Source organism: Nyctibius grandis, chromosome 5 (genome assembly GCF_013368605.1).
Source record: "Nyctibius grandis isolate bNycGra1 chromosome 5, bNycGra1.pri, whole genome shotgun sequence".
NCBI lineage: Eukaryota > Metazoa > Chordata > Aves > Nyctibiiformes > Nyctibiidae > Nyctibius > Nyctibius grandis.
The window spans coordinates 42,129,233-42,148,784 of record NC_090662.1 but is presented as its reverse complement, the minus strand read 5'-3'; the positions used below and the strand labels follow the sequence as shown (position 1 = coordinate 42,148,784).

The window sequence follows — 19,552 nt, the reverse complement described above, 5'->3', positions numbered from 1 at the left end:
AGGAAAGCACACAGGCAGTTTGTCAGTGGGCAAGTATGTGCACACATATATGCAGGTCCCAGTATTTGCCCAGGGGAGGGAGGCATGCAACTTCCTTCATTTGTGTCAATGGGTTCAGCCCCAAAACATGCAAACTTCTTGAAATATTTATATAGGCAGAAATCCGAGTGGCACCATTTCATCTTATACACACCTAGACCCCCAAAGTGTATGCAATTCAAGCAGAAGATGAAAAGAGACAAGAACAACTGTTTTCCCCTGCAATAAGCAGATACCAGTCAAGTGATTGAAAATTTATTCCCACCCTACACATGGTATCCAAAGAAACAATACATACAAAGATCTATTTATCCCATGATTACACAAGCCTCCTGGATTTAACATTTTGAACCAAGTTCATGACAAAAGTTCAAGATACTTCGTTAGATACAACAGGTAAATCTCAGAGGAGAGTTCTTGAACATATGGCAAAAAAATCACATCACTTCAGTGATCTCCATGACTTACTCATTCCAACAACAGACTGTATTTATAACGTATTGTTTTAATGACACCGTTACCTTTCTCTTGCAGATCTGCTCCTCTCCTTAAGGAGTCTTTTGTATCTTTGGACATAGTAGTTTTGTTTATTCTACCACTTAATATATATTTACATCAGTCTCATCCCAAATGTTGTTGTCATACAGGCTTCTAATTCAGTTGTTGATTTCTAACTGTAAGAGTCTCCGCGGTCTATCTACATTTTAGAAGAACTTGTGCACAGCACAAATTAATGTAAATGGCTTTCTCGTGTACGTACTGAAGGATATGCATCCAGAGGTTGACTGTCTGAACACATCTTTCAGTAGTCCAGGCTGTATTTTTAAACTAATTATATAGATTTATAAAAACGTATTAAAAAAATTATCCTTGGACCAGTACAATGCCTAAGACACAGCTGCTAAAGATGTAAAATGATCCAGGTATTTCTAACTCTGAAATGATATAGAGTATTACAGTGTAAACTTAGGTTACACTGTCGCAGATGGAGCGAGGATGCACTTCACTTGTAAGAGAGAAGCAACAATATACTTTATTGATATAAATCAGTGAGTTAATGAAGTCCGATAGTAAATGTGACAGTGGTTTAACAAGATTTGATGGCAGGGTACACTTGATTATTTACTGCATAGAGGACAGGGCAGACAAAACTGTCAGGGAAACCCTCCCGTTGAGTCATGAGGTTCAGAAAGGACCTCATTGCTTTCTGACTCCTCAGAGAGGAGTCTAGGTGTGGCTGGATCCAGTCCTAGTCCCAGGCTTGGTCAATGGTTTATGTCTAAAGGATTATGTATGTGCACAATCAATTCTTTACATCACTTAGCTAAGATTTCAGAGTTTCCGGGCTTATTCCCGCTCCACTTACCGAGCATCTGACGCGATAAGGATTCTCTCAGCCTTGAGGAGTAACCTTGAGGCGCCCCTACTCAAGGGGAGATCCTTGTGCACAGCCCATTGTCGTTTCAGGAGAGGCCAACAGGCCCTGGGCTGTCCGTGATTTACAGAGTAAAATGATTGACTTATAGTCATATTTGCTGTTCCAGACAGCCCTTAGCTATCACGTTGCCATCCGTCCCTCAAAGTCCAGCGTAAGCTGGATGCAGCCATCATGACCCCCACTGGTGGTTATGGCTTAAGCAGGGGAGGGAGCACACTGTCACATACACAGAGAAATAACTTTTTCTTAAATCAAGAACTCTAACAGGATAAATAATTTACAAGCTTGAGATCAACATTGTTTCTTACACAGACTTGTTACCTGTATTGTAAAACGCTCAGAGGAAAGAAGTATTATTTCTGTTGGTGGTTGTAAAACTTAAATGCCTGTTTTTGTTCACATAATTCCCCTCCTTAAATCTGCTAGAGGTAGATGAATATAAAACGAACCCCAAAATGTAAGGATTAAGATACTGCAAAGAAATTCTAACCCTGCAAATCTAGCGAGCATATGTTCCCACCAGATTTACTGAAAGCAGTTATTTTTTCTTTTTTTTTAAATAGAACAGCACTCAACTGCTTCCTTCCACGTTGTCAAAATCAGTGCTTGATACTGTCATAAAATAATTTTCAAAGCATTCCTGCATTAGAGCAGAAGCAGGTCCCAGCTCTCACTCTTTCGTCACTTGGATAAGTTTCCAGGGACTGCCTGTGGAGGAAACGCTGCCTGCCCAGCACTGCCCAGACAGCCTCTGGGCCTCCCCCTGAAAAAACAAGAGACACATCTGCAGGTCCCACCGAAGGTAACTCTTGGGGAAAGGTGCAGGAGTGAGGGAGGTGGGGCTGAAGGTAGGAGAGAGAACTGGGCAACCTGCACGTCCACTACAGATGGTGCCCTTTCTGAAGATTCCTCCAAAAACATTTTTAGCGTGGATGTCTGCGTGCAAGGGTTGCAAAATATTTGGTTATTACCACAAAATCAGAAATTTTATTAGGTTCACGAGTATTTACAAGATCTCATGTAAAGCCTTTGTTCTGGCATAGAGAAAATGATAAAGCAGTTAACAGAATTTTCTGAAACATGAATGACTTCATTAATGTTCTGATGGACCAAAAGAAAAATTTCAGATGAACCGTTTAGATCAGATTTCCTACTTTTCTATAGCTTGGCCTGTGGCTTCAAGTTTTCCAACGTCTCGTCTAGTCTCTCTCCACCTGTAATTTTTATCTACTTTCTTCAGCCAAAATATATCAATGTGCTGAAGCCAAACGTACATTAAGAAAGAAAACAAGAAACAGGAATGAGCTTGGCAGCCCTTTTTAAAACTACTGAACAAAATATGTTTCCTTTTCATCGTTCACCAGACAAAGAGGAGGAAGCATCACTACATATCAGAACATCTGCATAACAGTGCCTTCAAGTTTCTTCATAACAGCAATACTGGCATGATCACAAAGACAGGATTCCTTTCCTTTCTCTCTCTCTGTAGTATAACTGTAGCCATCACGATCTCATTTGGTATGCAAAAAATATAATTACTTCACTACAATTTCCACAGCAATTTGAAGCGTGCCTTTTTCTCTTTTAAGTTACCATTTAAATTTAATGAAAACGATAGGACGGACTGAGATGGCAAAACCCCAGCGTTTTACATAATTCAGTTCGTTTGGTTTAGTTACAGAATAACAACCCTGGCAGTTAAACTAAAACTGTAGCTCTAAGTGAACAAGAAAATTTTGTGCATTCTAGAATCAATGCATATTTAAATACTTGTTTTCCTTCACAATATTATTCATCTCCAGAAACCCTTGCTTTATGGACGCTGAACCAATTTACTCTTACTGCTTTCCTGCTCGCTAAGCTTGAAGTGGGTGTAAGCTAAAATGCCCAACAACGTGCACAGAATCCCAAGGCCTTGATTAACAGAGAGTGGATCCTTAAATAAGAGGCACCCTCCCAGGAGGGTGATGCAGAACTTGAAATGTCCAAACATATTATACCTAGACATCTGTTAAGGATAATAGCAAATATCAGTATTATTTTTTGTGAAAAGAAATACTTGGGAACTTCATTAATTACATCCAAAGCATGCAGTGGTATGTCACATTGACTTCAACTCATGCAACTTTCCCACATCTCTGTGGCTATGAGAATTAACCTCCACCTAAAACCTTTCATCCATCGTACACTACAAACTAACCCACACACCAACACGTCCTCAAGGTAGCCAAAGAGCGGCTAAGTATTCTTTGTAGGTACGAAGGTCATGTCAGAAAGTTAACCACCATTTATCTATACAAACCCTAAACAAAGAAACGAACTACACTAAAACATGAGCTTTTCCAGACTCATTATTTAAGATAAAGCAGGTAGGTTACAAAACAATTTTCCCACTGTAAATCAGCCCGAACGAATGCTAACGTAATTCATCTGGAAACCGGAGAAACAACTAATGTGACAAAGGATACGTGACAGGTGACGTATTTCCAATGATCCAGTAAATGGACAAGTTTACCATAAAGGCTATTATTCCAGACAGCAGTACCATTATCTGTGGATTAATGGACACAGTCAGTAATCCGACATGCTTTTAGCCATTGGTAGATACATTCCAGCTTATTTATTTAGTTTCCTTTACTTTCAACTGCAAAATATCAGGCAAGAAAAACATATGGAGAACACAAATAGAAACACCTTCAAATCCGTACAGATACTGGTGATGTGTATAAGTAGCTCAGGGTGTGACGTCCATAAATACACACTGACATAACCACAAGCCTTTTCTCCTTTACTCTCAGTGAACATTTAAGAGTGATTTGGAAAATCTGGCTACTCATACACATAGAGGTTGTATTCTTTACCCTTGAGACAAAGTCTTATTTATGGTCACAACAAAAAGTATTTTGGAAAAATATCTGATTTTATTATGGTGAATACTTGCTATCCCATTCATAAACGGCAGCGCTATGAGAAACGACCCATCACCGAGTGGCATGATCAGCAGTGGTAAGAACACACCACTGGCTCTTTTTTTGGACAGAAGGATAAAGAGAGAAATTATAGTTGTCTTGGTGAAAATAAACTAGCAATTCTAGAGAACAACCAATGCTGGCATCCTTCCACAGAAGAAGAGTTGAGAGAGTGTCAAAAGTGAGCATGCTTATCTCTTTTCTGAGTGGACAGGAAGAGCTGGAACTAGGGCACTTACATATTTTTAATTTAATACACTAGGGAAAGCTTCTGGATTTTGTCAGATTTTCCTGTTGTTCAGATGCCCTCTAAACAGAAACAAGAATAAGGAGGTAAATCAATTGACAGACTCCTCTAGGAGGAAGTGGGGCAGACACAACAAGGGTTTTTTTTCTCTTGCACATGCCCCTCTCATCTCCTCATAGGCAATGGCCGTACAAAAATCTGTTTCACAGATACAGATCTTACTATCAAATTTAACTACATCAATGATGATTATTTAATTAAATAAAGTCAATAAAAGCCTTACCACAGCAGAAAGTGTCCAGGGCCCAAATATTCCCCCTTCTCCAAAGACTGGCTCAAAGAAGGGTATGATGAACAACAACATAGCTGAGGACATTGGTGCCTGATAGTACAGCAACTGCATAGAGTTTACCTGCAACTCATGCTGCTTAGCTCCTACCCACTAAAACCAAAAGAGAAAGCTGTTAAACATGAGGGGAAAAAACCCATAGATTGAAAACGAGCAAAAGCAAACTGGCTACTAACACAGAGGGAGTCTCATGTGGACCATACAACATAAACATTGTTGAGCATCATCACCTTTGCCTAACTGGGGGCCCATGTGTTTGTCTCTTGCAAGCACACAAGCCATGTGAGGAGAAAATCATATGCAGTGGCACTGAAAAACCCCTGAGTGCCTAAACCTTCCTTTTCCCATAGCCTGAGGGATAAAGTATTATACTTACGGAAGAACCAAAAAGTAGCAGGGCTGGGAAGAAAATGCCAGCTCCCTTTTATTCTTAAGACAAACTCCAGATCCTGTCTGTGATGGAGCTGAGCACCTTTGCCTAAGCAGAGATCTGCTTTTGCTCTGTCTCATTTTCCTCCACAGAGAAGATAACAAAAGCAGTAAACGTTTGGCTTTCTTTTGCCAGCTTATTCCAAATGTACTGGGTTTCATTTCAATATTGACTATAATTGACTATAACTTGGATTTTCAATGTTTTATGAGACATGCTTTAAGAGACAACATTAGTTATCTATGATTATGAAGACAGATGTTACAGGCAAAAAGATGCATCTTTATGTCATACTGAAGAATGATGTTTACTTTAATACTTCATAAATCGCATTAATTGGTAACATGGATTCCAGCATATAAACTTGCTAAGTTTTTTTTTTAAATTTCAGAATAATTTCACTCAGGTACTATCATTTCTCCAGTACACACACCATCACTTAAAGTTATCAGGTAGCATCTCTCTCCTCCTCCTGCCCCAAAACAGGACAAGAGACCATTATTTATCATCTTGCACACTACAAGTCAAAGAGCCTCACTTCTTTTGGAGGCACAGTACATCTACACAAAGAAATTTAAGTTTAATTTGATGATGACTATCACATCAACATGACAGGGGACTCTAATTTGGGAGGCTTTTACAGTCATGGTCAATAATGAACTGGTGGTGAGCTGTTAGTACAATGTTACAGCGGAAAGGGCTAAGGCAGTCCTTGGACAGCTATTTTTTCAACCATAATCAGCCAGAAAGGTTACATTGTGCATATATATTAATGCACCCTCTAAAAAAACACCTTAGACTGTGGATAGTCGAAACTGAAGAAGGATGCTGATAAAATGTAAATAGCTCAAGAATAAACCATGGGATTAACTGAAGGACTGGAAAATGTCCTTTCTAGGGAAAAGCTCGAATGCTTCAGCAAGGAGAAAATGTGTGCTGTCTAGAAAAAGAGTTTTACTGATAAAGCCATCTTCACCCCTTGAAAATATGCTCATGACCACATTAAAGGCGACATCCCAATTTTTAGCAGTAAGAACGATCAATTCCTTAAACAATTTACTAGGGGTTGAGGTGGATTACCATAATTTGGGTTTGTTTTTTTTTTTAAAATAAATAACGGAGTATGGGGGGGTTTCCTGGAAGGCAGAGTGCTCTGCAAAGGTGACCTAACCCAAGGACAGCAGCTTGAAGACCGACCACCACAAGACTCCGGCCCCCTCCGCCGTTACCCACCACTTGGTAGAGGGAGGTCACCAGAACGCCCAAGGTGGCGAACACCATCCCGAGGACGCTGAACTTCACGTCGTAGTAAGAGTTGAGAAAGACGCCCAGCGTGATGGGGACCTGTGGAGGAGAAGGGTTTTAGGCCGGGCTGCTGCCTGAGGCGAGGCCCGAGGGCCGCCCTCCGCCCCGCTCCCCTCAGCCCCGCCGCCTCCTCACCAGGGTAAGCTTGATACGGAGAGGGAAGGTCTTGCCGTAAGCCAAGCTCTGGATGACCACGATGACCGGCGTGGTCATGGCTTTAGCCAGCTGGTAGGTACCGATGGTGTTGCTCTGCAGGGAGAGGTTGGTGAAGACGACGAAGCCGCAGAAGCTGAGGGCTAAGGGCAGCACCTGGGAGGGCTGTAGGCTCTTGGGGGAGAAGGCGCCGAGCGCCTGGCAGAGGTAGAGGCCGAGCCAGGTGATGGCGAAGTGCACCAGGGTGAGGCTGAGGTTGGGGAAGCCCAGCCGCACGTACAGCCACTTGTTCAGGAAGACGATGCAGATGGAGGCGGCCAGGTTCACCAGCAGCCCTGCCGCCAGCCGGCCCTGCGCCGGCAGCCAGCCCATGGCGTCCCGCGGGGCCGGGCAGCAGCGGCACAAGCAGCCCGCCGGCCGCCAGCGAACCGGCCGGGCCGCCGCCGGCCCCCGCCCCCGCCGGGACACGTGGGCTCGCGCCTTCCGGTGGCGCCGCCCGCCCCGGCACAGCCCCGCGGGCGGAGCTGCGGCTCCGAGCGGCCCCGCCCGCCCCCGGCAGCTACCGGACGGAGCCGGGGGGGTGCAGCCTCCCCTACGGAGGCCGGAGCCCCGGTTCTGCGGATCCCCTTACGGGAGCAAGAGGCACACGGAGAGCGTGCGCCGGAACACGCGCCCTGCGGCCCTAAGGGCACCCACGCGAAGGTGCAGGGCCGCTCCCCGGCCCCCCGCGCAGCCATACCCCCACCTCCTGCCCCCCCCCCGTCCAACAGTCCAGCGATGGGCAGAAACACACCTTCTCTCCGAGGTACAAGTATGTACACATAGGTATGGCACACATGACATTCTTTGTCAAGTGTCAGAAGACACCGCCTGCGTGCAGGAGCTGAAGCCCTTGCCTAACTGCGCTACGGCTCTGGCCTCTGCACTCTCCAGTAAAGGGAAAAGCAGCCAAACGTGTGCTTACAGGGCCAGAACAAGGTTCCTAAATAAATTACAAAATCACGGAAGTTGGGAGTTTCAAGGTACGATCACCTCTCCTGTGGTTCAGGGTTACATCAGCATTTTAGCAACTACACAATGCACGTGAGAACAGTACAAGCCCTGAAGCGAGCCCTTCTTCTCTTCTAAGGGATGGTGGTAGCCCTTCCCTTTCTCACTTCCTTTGATGTTCCTTTCTTCCAGCTCCCTGCATCCGCTCTCTTCTTCCCTGCTTTCCACATCCATCCTCCTGACGTCTCACTTTCCTCTCCTCTGTCCCGTTGCACATTCTTCTCCTGACGAGTGATGTTTCCAGTCTACAGGCAGCTCTTCAGCATGTGGCAAAGAGATTAAGGAAGTCCATACAATCACGATATTTATATAATGACATTTTAGACTAGAATGGACAAACATTTTCTGTTTGGGAAGCACTTTTATTAGGAAAAAAAAAATATGAAAAAAGTTGTATAACAAATATCCTCTCTGAAGTTGGTCAGAAGTTTTCAAGTTTAAATTGAAATCTGGAGGTTGTTTTTTTCCCCAAAGATCAGAACAGTTTAACTGAGTCCTGGTTTTGTTCTTTTTTTATAACCAGAATGGCCATGTTCAGAAGTTCTTGCAAGTATCTACATGAAATCCTACGACTGATTTTCATATCCCAAAGGATCAAGATCCTGGTCCAGAAGCAACAGAGAAGATTCCCTCAGCTTCTGCAGAAGCTTTCGGAGTTCTTCTTTTGAAAATACCTAAGGATAAAAAAAACCATAATGAATACAGTTATTTGCAATGAATAGCTCTGACATCAAAGTAATGGTGATTAATTAAGTTACTACATTTTTTTCCTTTTTTCCCCCCTTCTTTTCCTAAACGCCAGACATTTCAGAATGGCATTTAGTAAAGGACTGGAAGCTAGCAGCAGTATCCAAAACCTGAAGGTGGTCTCAAGATAGCTCTGTGTCATAACTACTACAAAGATTATTGGTAAGCAGCCAAATTTAGTTTTCCTGTTATTGCTGGCAGAGATCTTAAAGCCAATCCGGGCGAATGCATCACAGTATTTTTCTTAGGCTTGATGTTTCTTTTCAGATTTCTAATCCTTGATTTTTTTTTTTTTTCAGGGGTATGGGGGGGGGAGTGTTGTGGTTAATTTTTTTTTTGTGTTAGGTGGTGGCTTTTTTAGTGATAAAGTTTTTTGAGGTGGTGTTTCAGGCTTTTGGATGGAGGGAAGGTTAGGTAAATCAAGTGCTCCAAAACAAAACCTGCTTACACAATGTTCTGAAATGTAATAGAAATAAAATAATCAATTACAGTTCAACTTATTTCAATTCAATAGCACCCATCCAAAAATTAGTAACTGCACTACCCAGAAGAACTGCTTGTCAAAACATTGGCATCATCTTCAGTGTTCCAAGTTAACTCTTTGATTCCTTAAGTCAGCATACAAGGAAACCCGTTACTACTGCAGTGAACAGGAAGAGAAGAAACTTAAGATGTTAAGGAACATACTGCATCTTCCTCTCTATGTAGAAGCTTTTTCCAGAGTCAACCCACAGAGCTTTTAAATGGAAGCTAAGCTGTCTGCAGCTCTCAATAACTTACCATATAAAGCTTGTGTCGCTCAGAAGCAACCATGTCAGCCAGTCGTAGGCACTCCTGATACTGTCCAGTATTGTGTAACACCGTGTGCAGTAAAAAGCACATCATTGGCAGACACAGCTTTCGCAACAAAATCATCTGGTGTGTTCGTTCAGGATCATCCTCGGCATCCTTACCATAGCGAAATAATATATTAGTATTATGAATGTCTGCCTTTAAAAGGCAACTCAGCATAACTGCATAATTAGTAGCGTCACAAGCAAAAAACTGGACTAACCAGCCTAGACTGGACAGCCAGATTCCATTTATATGGTAACTGAAGGGGAAGCAATCTGTAACTAGTCACAGCAAGGCCAGAGTGAATTATAACAGAATAAACAGAAGCATATCAAACTAAAGATGACAAAAGGTACAACTGGGTACAATCCAGCGCTTTGTGGTCTACGCCATGATATAAAAATTCATTTTACCTCTCTAACATCAACCATCCATCCTCCATCAACAAACAGCAACACGTTGTACATTTTCTCTTTCACATCAGCCGTAAGAGCATCCAAGTGGCTTTTCCAAGTACCATAGTCCATCTGGCAAAGAAACAAAAAATAAACTACTGCGGAACAGGATAATTTCCAAGGCTATTTTAACACAGACTCTTCACCTAGCAAACAGCCAGCACAGCTCTAATTCAAATTAGAATCTTCAGCCAGCTGCTAAAACCTAAAAGCCTGCTGCTAACAGCTATTTCCATCCTTGCTCAATTCCCTGTCCAGAGAGTCACACAGGTTGCTCAGAAGCAAAGCCACTAGAGGAAGATGATTTTAAACTTATTCTGCCATCCTTATAAAACAAATACTGTATAAACTGAATACAGCATATTCATACTGGTCAGACACGCAAACAGAAACTTCTGGCAAAACAAACAGAACTGCAGCATCTTTTACAGAAGGAAATGTGACAAATACAATAAAAAAGAGTTAATAGAAAAATCAAGTACTCAGATTTATTAACAACATTGACAATCAACACATTATAATGAATATTTACTATAACATTACAATATTATATATAAAGCTGAGTCTCATGAGAATTTATTGTGCAGTAGCATTACTATTCTACTGTCTCATACTCGTTCAACATAAAAATAGAGTAACAGAGTTCTTAGGCAATATGAATTAGCAGTCTTCTACTCCGTTTCATTAAACTAAGACTATCTCCTAAGAAAGAATGTAAATGTTTATAGTAAATAACTTGAACTTTTACCTACCTCATACTTCTTTTCTTTATGTTCATGGGCCACTTTTTCAGTGAAACTTGCTTGTGGTAACAAAGAAGGCTTCTGTGGAGCCGAGTTCATGTGTTTAAACCATTCGTTAAAGGTTTCATGGGCTTCCTGGATTGCATTGGAAACAGTGTTTGGACATTTCTGACTCATATAATAACAAGAGTGTCATTAAATGCACAACTATAGTGCATCCAGGAATCAGAAGTTAAATCAAATGGACAAAGCCTAAAGTTTCACCACCAAGGCAAATCCACCATTATTTCTAAGTAGTAACTTGGAATACAGCATATCTGAAACTCACCAAATATGCCCGAATACATAAATGTTCCCGTACAGCATTGTCATCTTCAGCTGGAAGTGGAGTATCCATTCCCTGTTCTTCCCGTTGGTTATATATTTCTGCTATAGAGTCTTGGGGAATCTTCACAAACACATCTTTTGCAGCTTCATGTTTCTTGGATGCTATGAGAATGTGAACTGAGTATCAACAGCTTTGCAATTTCCATACTTTATTTTTATAAATTGACAAACCCATGCTTTTTAATAGACTAGATTCAAAGTTATATCAAATGTAGTGCCAAGAGCCAATGAGAACAAAAACAACATTTAAAAGGTCTACAATATGTGTGAAGTTTAGTACCTAAGAACTTCCTCATGATGGCATTGCTTTGCTTAAGTGCTTCTGCCCTCTGAGCAGGATCAAATACGAGCCAGTCAATTACATCTATTTTCAGCCGATCCGCCTGTAAAAACCAACATATAGATTCACTGACATTTCAAGCATACAGCTGATGTTAGACACATTACATCTGGTCGATGAAATACACAAGTTTCTAGAGATCTTTGGATAGCACTATGACATACTAACAAGGATCACTTTATTCACAACTTTAGTATCAAAAGCTTAGAGAACAATCTCTGCAACCTAGAATAATTCAAAAATCCATTTCTAAGTATTCCCAAGATATTCAGACTAATGGATAAGCATCGCCTCTCAAAGATTTTTATGGATTACCATGCATCTTCCTCACACTTGAATATGAACACACTGTACAAACATGGTTTATGGAGCCCTTGCTACAATCTTCGGGGGTGCCATTAGCCTGCAACCACAGTTTTCCAACACTTGCATTAGATAAGCTACCTATTTGGCTTAGAGAGTTTAAACTTAGTACTGAACAGCAAAAAAAATTGCCACAAGTTTGCAAACTATCAGTTGCTTTCTAAACATTACTTTGAATGCAAGCTATTAACAGTACCTCACTGAAGTACCGAGTTGGATCCAACCAACACTCAATAGTGATGACAAGGAAACTGTCAGTAAAGGCAATGTCTGCCATAGCTAGAATATGTCACTTCAGCACGTAATAAGGTACATCTGAGATCCAAAGTATTAATACTCATCATTCTTAGAAGCTACAATAATACGCTACTCTGAGCTACAACATACTTTGTTATAGTCATTTCACAGGCTTTATCTGCACTTATTGTTTGCATACAGATGTGCTGCCGAGCAACGTACATCACAGCTCAGAAGACGAAGGAGATGCAGAAACAGAAGTTATGAATTCGTGTAACTCAACTCCTCACTCTTGGAAAGTGCATTTCCCTCACAGGCTTTTTCAAGGCAATTGCCACCATTGTTGAAAGAGAAATATGGATCATGTATGGTAAAAGACACTGTAGCTGATTGCAAACTAGAATATCTGCCCTACAAAGTATACTCACCTCCGTTGTGCCTGTATCTAACATATGGTCATGGTGACTGAATTCACCAGCATCCTTCTTGCGGATGTTTTCAACAACAGTTTTTGTTATGGTTGCAACATCCAGACCTGGGTTAAGAGAGAGGTACATAAGAGCGAACATGAATTCAAACTTGCCACAAAATGAACTTCAGGCTCCAGTTGTTGATCTTATTCCTTACTACTAGTAATTCTTATCAGTCAGACTAAATTACAAGCTTCTGAGATACGTCATTCATTGCGGGTATTTTAGAAGAATGATAAATTTGAGGTAACAGAGAACATCAAACACGTGGAAAAGAACAAGACAGCTAACAAGTTTTTCAGTCTGTGCTGGGAACCAGCATATAGATATATTTGCTAAGACCACCAATTCCTACAATTCTGACAGCAAGATTATGATCTGACAGGAATGTACCAGGAAAAGCTCAGAATAGTTCTTTTACAGATGCTGAGGCAAGACGTTTTGTTTCAGAAACCTTAGCCAAGTTTTTAAAAGAAAATGACTAAAAAATTGATTAAAGAAAAGTTAAGACACTGAAGTCTGCAGTAAATCTATTTCTTTGTGAATTTTGAGTGGCACAGAGGCATTGTCAAACAAAGGACAGTGTGCTGCTTCACTGTACTCCCTTTTAGTTTGATGTATAGGCCTGGAAGGAAGTTTACAATTAATGCAAGCAACCCACCATGGCTAAAAAACAGCAGTATAAATAGGATAAAAAAATTAAGATACTTATAACCTTCCTAAATCCACAAACAGGTATGTGTTTTTATAATTAGTTTTCTGAAATAATACGATCATGTCAAGCTTTGGAGCATGTGTTTGAGAGAGGCAGGTGGCATTTACTTTCTGCTGTGTTTGGACATAATCCAGAAGCAAAAGTGATACTTAGTTTAATTCAGAAAAAGAACTGAAATTCCAGGTTAGTTAAAAACTGCAGTATACCTACTTGAAGAAGTGATCAGCAAATTTTATTTAATTGAAAAATGAAGAGACACAAGAAGAAAACAATATCATCTTCATTGCTGGGTCTTGCATTAAAAACTACTAAAAGACAAAACAACCCAGGATATAAAATGGTAATTCGAATATCAGCATATCTCACCTGCATCTTTTGCTAATTCAAGGCAGTGGTGGCGTTGATCACTTTCAGTAACATCTTCGAGAAATAAAGCATACTGAGCAACTGCTAGCTCTGGGGGCAAGTGGCTAACATAAAATGCTATTAAATCTGCATGCTTCTCAGATATCATCCGCTGCAGAGTAAGAAGCAAATATTGAGAAAAACAGACATATATTCCTCTGTGTAAACACATAAGTAAAACAGGTTTTACAGGAAAACATAAACATGTAACAAGTTCCTGATTAGTTTGTTCTGATATAGGAAGATTCCACTTCTCAGCTTCTAAACAAGGATGAATAAAACTGTCTCTTATTTAAGCACTGCTGACAGAAACTCTGCATATTAGACAAGCTTCCATGTATGTCTTGAGAAGAGAGCCTTAACTGCATCATAGCTCTTTCCACCCTGTAATCTTAAGTCTCCTTTTCTTCCTCCTTTACATCTAAATTACATCAGAGAAAGAAAACTATATTTTTGAAAGCTTACCTGAATGTAGGTCTTTAGGACTTCAACTGAAACTTCCTCCTGATTGCAAACAAATATAAATTCAATTTTAAATTGGATAATGTGGGGAAAAAAAACCCCATACTTTACAGGATACCACTATTACACAGACACAAGGTTATACGCTCATGCCCACTTCAGTAATCTACACATTCAAAAAGGCTCAGCTGGAAGAACTGTTTCTCTCAGAGTGTGATTAAAAAGATATGTCTTCTGATTGAAAGATTTAGTGTTCCAAGGATTTTCTTTTTCAGCAACCAGATAATAGTTTTTGGTCTAACTGGAAAGTTACTTTTAAATTGTTTTTAAAATCTTTCCATTTTACCATATATTTTATTAATAAAGAAAATGTCAGGTGAACAGCTGACTATTGCAGTGTGCTACATGCACTGTTCTATTATAGAAGATTCTAATGTTCCTGTGTAGGGGGTATAAATATCAGCTGGTTCGTCTGTAATAGCCTATATTAAACAACCAAAGTATAGTCCAAGCACCTGAGACTGCTTTAGCTAAGACTCAAGTGTTTGTTACTGTGAAGAACTATGATTTTAGTTTTATATACGTAAATGAAATTAGAGATCTTCATCTAAGCATAAACCTATATGAATTGTACTCAAACATCAAATAAGGTACATCATGAAAGCTTGTACAACTGCCTCTTCCCTCTGAGGTGTACTGAGGGTCAATCGAGTAATCTTCCAGTAAATTCACCTACTTCAAAACTGTAGAGGCAGTAATCAACAGTTACTCACAATCCCACAATGGAATTTATGTAGGAAATTGCACCTTTTTTGTCCCCTCTGTTAAACATACTGTACTCACTAGTTCTACCATACTTTAGCTTAAAGACCTACTCTATCGAATTTTGAGTCTGGCTAAAAAATGTGTATGTATACATACACACACATAAAAGCTCCTCTTAATTAGCTAAATGTTAACTGACTTCAAAATACATTTCAACAAGAGAATGAAGCAATGGTTAGAGGCATGAAAAAACATAATAACTCAGAGCTGCATTTAAATAATCTAATGAAAACACACATTTGTCTTTTGCCAAAACAGGTTACATTCAGAAACTTATTTAATCCATAAGCGCTTCTAAATTTTAAAACAGTAGAAAAGGAGAGCTTCTAATTACTTGTGATTGCCTGAGAAAAGAGTAATTGCAGCTATGTGACCCATCTGCATTTTTAGCATAAACAGGCTAAGTAGCTAGTAAGCTATATCTAGTATGTATTTTGAGAAAATATGAAAGTTTCAGGTAGTACCAATTACCTCAAGCAAAAAACATTTATGAGGTTACACCAACAGGTACAATTCCAAGGACTGTGTATAAGATCAGGTTATATTCAAAGCATCTTGGCTGCTATGTATAAGCCTAATATTGAAGTTTGAGTCAAGTCCTCAATAAAGGGCTTATGAGTAGAATCCATCATCGTCAAAAAATAATTTTCAAGCTGAACTGGAAGCTCTTCAAGCTCTTTTCTAATTTTGACTGTTGTATTTGGGCTCTAAGATCAACAAATACACTATTTAAGCATGCAGCTCCTCATCGTCCTGGTAGTAATTTACCATCGTTGTATGTAGTTTATATATTGACACACAAGCATTTCTACTAGCTATTGCTTTGACAACAAATCAAATACAAGTGAACTTACCTTAGTCTGCAGACCCAAAGTGCGGAAAAACAGAATAAGATGTGTCATGAAACGAAGGAGGTGTCCTGGGAGCACACTTCTGTCTTTGGAAAGCCATCTGCTGAATTCTTCCATCAAACCTATAGCCACCAAGGAAATGTCGAGATTAGCCGTATCATGGGGAAAAAACACCTAAGAAATATTTCAAAATTATGCATTTATTCAACAAATGTAATTTAGCCTCAAAAGCCCAACAAAACAGAACAGCAACAGTTTCGGAAAGATTTAGCTGTTTGGCTTAAATATCTGCTGTATGTATTTTGTCATTTCTCAGAAAAAGTTATAGCAATAGTCTCACATATATTCCGCCACGTTTACATGATTTCCTGACTTCTTTGAAAACTCCCTGGTATGTCAAACTGCAGAAAGACCCTACAGTTCTTTATTAAAGCAGCAGCTTAGCTTTTAGGTGGAGTTTGCCTACTGTGTGCTTCTAAAATCCATTCACATACAAGTTTCTGGAAAGGTCACTAGAAATAATGTAGTGAGTTGACATTTAAAAATCACTTAAGAGAAAAGCTCACCATCCACATCTCCCAGTATAATGAATTTCTGAATCACGTGATAGTGTTCTTGATTCTCCTCTATAACCCTCTGGGGAGAGAAAGAGAAAGTTCAAACTTCGAATAAAATCTTATTAGCATAACGTATAAAGAAAGCAAACTTATAAATAAAGCAAAGGTTCCCTAAGGAAAAAAGCTTTCCTCTTTCAAAGGGTATTCTGCATAAAAAGCAGGAGACAAGGCACTTGCTATCACAATGTCAAATTACAAGAATATTGACAAACTGAAAGAAAGAACCAGAATATAGATCTGTGGAGTTAATACTTGCATAGAAGAGATCCAAGACTAAGGGCTTTTTGCTCTGAAGAGAACAAATAATGATATTACAGAGAATAGATTCTACAAAGTCACAGAAGCAGCAACAATGTGTCCAGTTGGAGGCCTGTATCTAGTGGAGTCCCTCAAGGGTCGGTACTGGGACCAGTACTATTCAATATATTCATTAATGACTTGGATGAGGGAATAGAGTGCACTGTCAGCAAGTTCGCTGATGACACCAAATTGGGAGGAGTGGCTGACACACCGGAAGGCTGCGCAGCCATTCAGAGAGACCTGGACAGGCTGGAGAGTTGGGCGGGGAGAAATTTAATGAAATATAACAAGGGCAAGTGTAGAGTCCTGCATCTGGGCAAGAACAACCCCATGTACCAGTACAAGTTGGGGACAGACCTGTTGGAGAGCAGCGTAGGGGAAAGGGACCTGGGGGTCCTAGTGGACAGCAGGATGACCATGAGCCAGCAATGTGCCCTTGTGGCCAAGAAGGCCAATGGCATCCTGGGCTGTATTAGAAGGGGTGTGGTTAGCAGGGCAAGAGAGGTTCTCCTCCCCCTCTACTCTGCCCTGGTGAGGCCACATCTGGAATATTGTGTCCAGTTCTGGGCCCCTCAGTTCAAGAAGGACAGGGAACTGCTAGAGAGAGTACAACGCAGAGCCACAAAGATGATTAAGGGGGTGGAACATCTCCCTTATGAGGAGAGGCTGAGGGAGCTGGGTCTCTTTAGCTTGGAGGAGACTGAGGGGTGACCTCATTAATGTTTATAAATATGTAAAGGGCAAGTGTCATGAGGATGGAGCCAGGCTCTTCTCAGTGACATCCCTTGACAGGACAAGGGGCAACGGGTGCAAGCTGGAACACAGGAGGTTCCACATAAATATGGGGAAAAACTTCTTTACAGTGAGTGTAACTGAACACTGGAACAGGCTGCCCAGAGAGGTTGTGGAGTCTCCTTCTCTGGAGACATTCAAAACCCGCCTGGACGCGTTCCTGTGTGATATGGTCTAGGCAATCCTGCTCCGGCAGGGGGATTGGACTAGATGATCTTTCGAGGTCCCTTCCAATCCCTAACATTCTGTGATTCTGTATAGATCCTTAAAGAAAAGTCATGTGAAACTTACTTGAGGAGGAAAAGATTTCTTTTTTTTGGTAGAGGAATTAATGCATGAAATACAATTCAAATGCACCTGTAAAGTTGCTACATGGTAAGGATTGCACCAGAAAGGAAAAGACAGCTGGGTGCATATGTGGCTGACTACATCAATCTGTAAGCTGTCTTTCAACATCTTTGTCTTAGCAATATAAATGCTCTATGTCTACTCCATCAAATAAAAATAAGTGTTGTTTCAATTTAATCTTTAGAAAATTAACATATAAGTTATATATTACATCTTAAATAAGTATCCTGGGTGTTAAAAGTAAGAAACACAGTCTGTTTAAGCAAATATTCTTTTCAATTCTGAATGGCCTGTTTTGAAATATGCACACAAACCTCCTATAAAGAAAAACTGAAACTTCCTATAAAGAAAACAGCACGTAATCAATCTTTGCACATTTTATCAAACTGCTTAATAGGTGATTTACTCTGCTTTGCATGTCTGACAACACTTGACAGTCAGCTATTTCTTTAGCACACCCAGCTAGTTTGGCAGATATGGGACAAGACAAAACCTGTATCTTTTTCATCAATAAAAGGTGGCAGCTTATAGAAAAATCTTTTTGAATTGAGAAATTACACATTACAGAGGTAGAAAACCTACAATAAATCAGTCACTGTGCATATTTGAGCATTTCGTTAGTGTAGTAAAAGTACAACCTAGTGAATAGTTAAAAATGGTAAATAGTGAGGAGAAACACTGTAATTATTATGTACCTTTTTGTCTGTCGCCTGAAGTTCTTCAAAAACTTTTTCTAAAGTCCAGCTTCAAAGTAGGAGAGAAAATGCAAAAAAAGTTACCTTGAATATTCCAAACAGATCATACAGGACACTTTGTTGAGTGTGGGAGCATAATTTTACTTAAAACTTACTTTGTTTCTAAATAATCTCTAGGGAGCTCTTCTGTCTCCTCTGCAGTTATTACTGTGGTTCGTATTTCCTGCTCAACAAGAGTGTCCACCATGACCCTGAAATACGCCCAAACAGTATCTTCCCAGGTATCACAAACTGGAAGAAGCTACGTATTAAAAAAAACAGAGCAAAAATTATCAGAGCTGGAGAACTATCAGAATTCGAACAGAGCAACTGTAATTTAGGATCAGATTTCCAGACACCAAAGCAGACTAATAACCATTTTGAACAGCAGCCTTTCCTTCATCAAAGCAGGATACAAAAAATCCTTTCACTGAATAATGCTCTAGTTCCTTGATCATTTTATATCAAAGCTAGTCAATAGAAATCGTCCTATCCTCCTTCCAGAGGCAGCACCACTCTGACACCACTCCCCCTCTTGTGTACCACCACCTCACAAAATCAATCCAGACGAAGGCTGTCCACTTTTCTGCCTGATCATTTTTCAGCAGGATCACTTTGCCTTACTGGTTGATGTCATGGTTGCACAAGTCACAGTGCAGTAGTAAGTGGTGATGGGTAGGAGGAAGGGAGTACCGCTGCTTTGGTGATATAAAGAATTTTACATCCAGTTCTCTGAATCTTGCTAGGCTCTTTCAGCAGTGAAACCCTGGGACTAGCTGCAGAGAAAACACTGCATTTCGTGAAATGCTTCCCTCTTACAGTAATTTTAAAACTACTGAATTTTACTGAAATTACTGAAAATTACTGAAATTTAATTTCATTAAATGTCTCTCTGCTCTCTCATAAGAAGGTAAGTATCTTCTGTTCTGTACATCTATATAATTTTA

General features: G+C 40.3%; 2 protein-coding genes across 7 annotated transcripts in view; both read right to left on the bottom strand.

The window, feature by feature from the left end:
- Window positions 1-1,774: 1,774 nt before the first annotated feature.
- SLC35E3 (solute carrier family 35 member E3) lies at window positions 1,775-7,360 on the bottom strand. Of its 3 annotated transcripts, none has more exons than XM_068400682.1 (5): window positions 6,913-7,360; window positions 6,706-6,816; window positions 4,977-5,135; window positions 3,946-4,028; window positions 1,775-3,477 (listed from the first exon to the last, which is right to left on the bottom strand). In XM_068400682.1, exons 1-5 carry the CDS (start codon window positions 7,300-7,302, stop codon window positions 3,291-3,293), a joined length of 930 nt encoding a protein of 309 aa, XP_068256783.1. In that variant the 5' UTR covers window positions 7,303-7,360; the 3' UTR covers window positions 1,775-3,290. The 3 variants fall into 3 exon arrangements, with proteins under 3 accessions (XP_068256783.1, XP_068256785.1, XP_068256784.1); XM_068400684.1 differs by lacking the exon at window positions 1,775-3,477 and adding an exon at window positions 4,686-4,755 and having other exon boundaries at window positions 3,953-4,028; XM_068400683.1 differs by lacking the exons at window positions 1,775-3,477; window positions 3,946-4,028 and adding an exon at window positions 4,051-4,755.
- Window positions 7,361-8,338: 978 nt separating this feature from the next.
- Window positions 8,339-19,552, bottom strand: part of NUP107 (nucleoporin 107) — a 32,328-nt gene continuing 21,114 nt past the window's right edge. For all 4 annotated transcript variants that reach the window (XM_068400671.1, XM_068400672.1, XM_068400670.1 and 1 more), the window contains 13 exons: window positions 18,722-18,867; window positions 18,567-18,615; window positions 16,381-16,450; window positions 15,818-15,936; window positions 14,142-14,180; window positions 13,638-13,788; window positions 12,515-12,621; window positions 11,427-11,529; window positions 11,088-11,248; window positions 10,769-10,894; window positions 9,975-10,088; window positions 9,508-9,675; window positions 8,339-8,654 (listed from right to left, as the gene is read on the bottom strand). In XM_068400671.1, coding sequence (XP_068256772.1) covers window positions 8,547-8,654; window positions 9,508-9,675; window positions 9,975-10,088; window positions 10,769-10,894; window positions 11,088-11,248; window positions 11,427-11,529; window positions 12,515-12,621; window positions 13,638-13,788; window positions 14,142-14,180; window positions 15,818-15,936; window positions 16,381-16,450; window positions 18,567-18,615; window positions 18,722-18,867 — 1,461 coding nt within the window. In that variant the 3' untranslated portion in view covers window positions 8,339-8,546. The remainder of the gene's footprint in view (window positions 8,655-9,507; window positions 9,676-9,974; window positions 10,089-10,768; window positions 10,895-11,087; window positions 11,249-11,426; window positions 11,530-12,514; window positions 12,622-13,637; window positions 13,789-14,141; window positions 14,181-15,817; window positions 15,937-16,380; window positions 16,451-18,566; window positions 18,616-18,721; window positions 18,868-19,552) is intronic.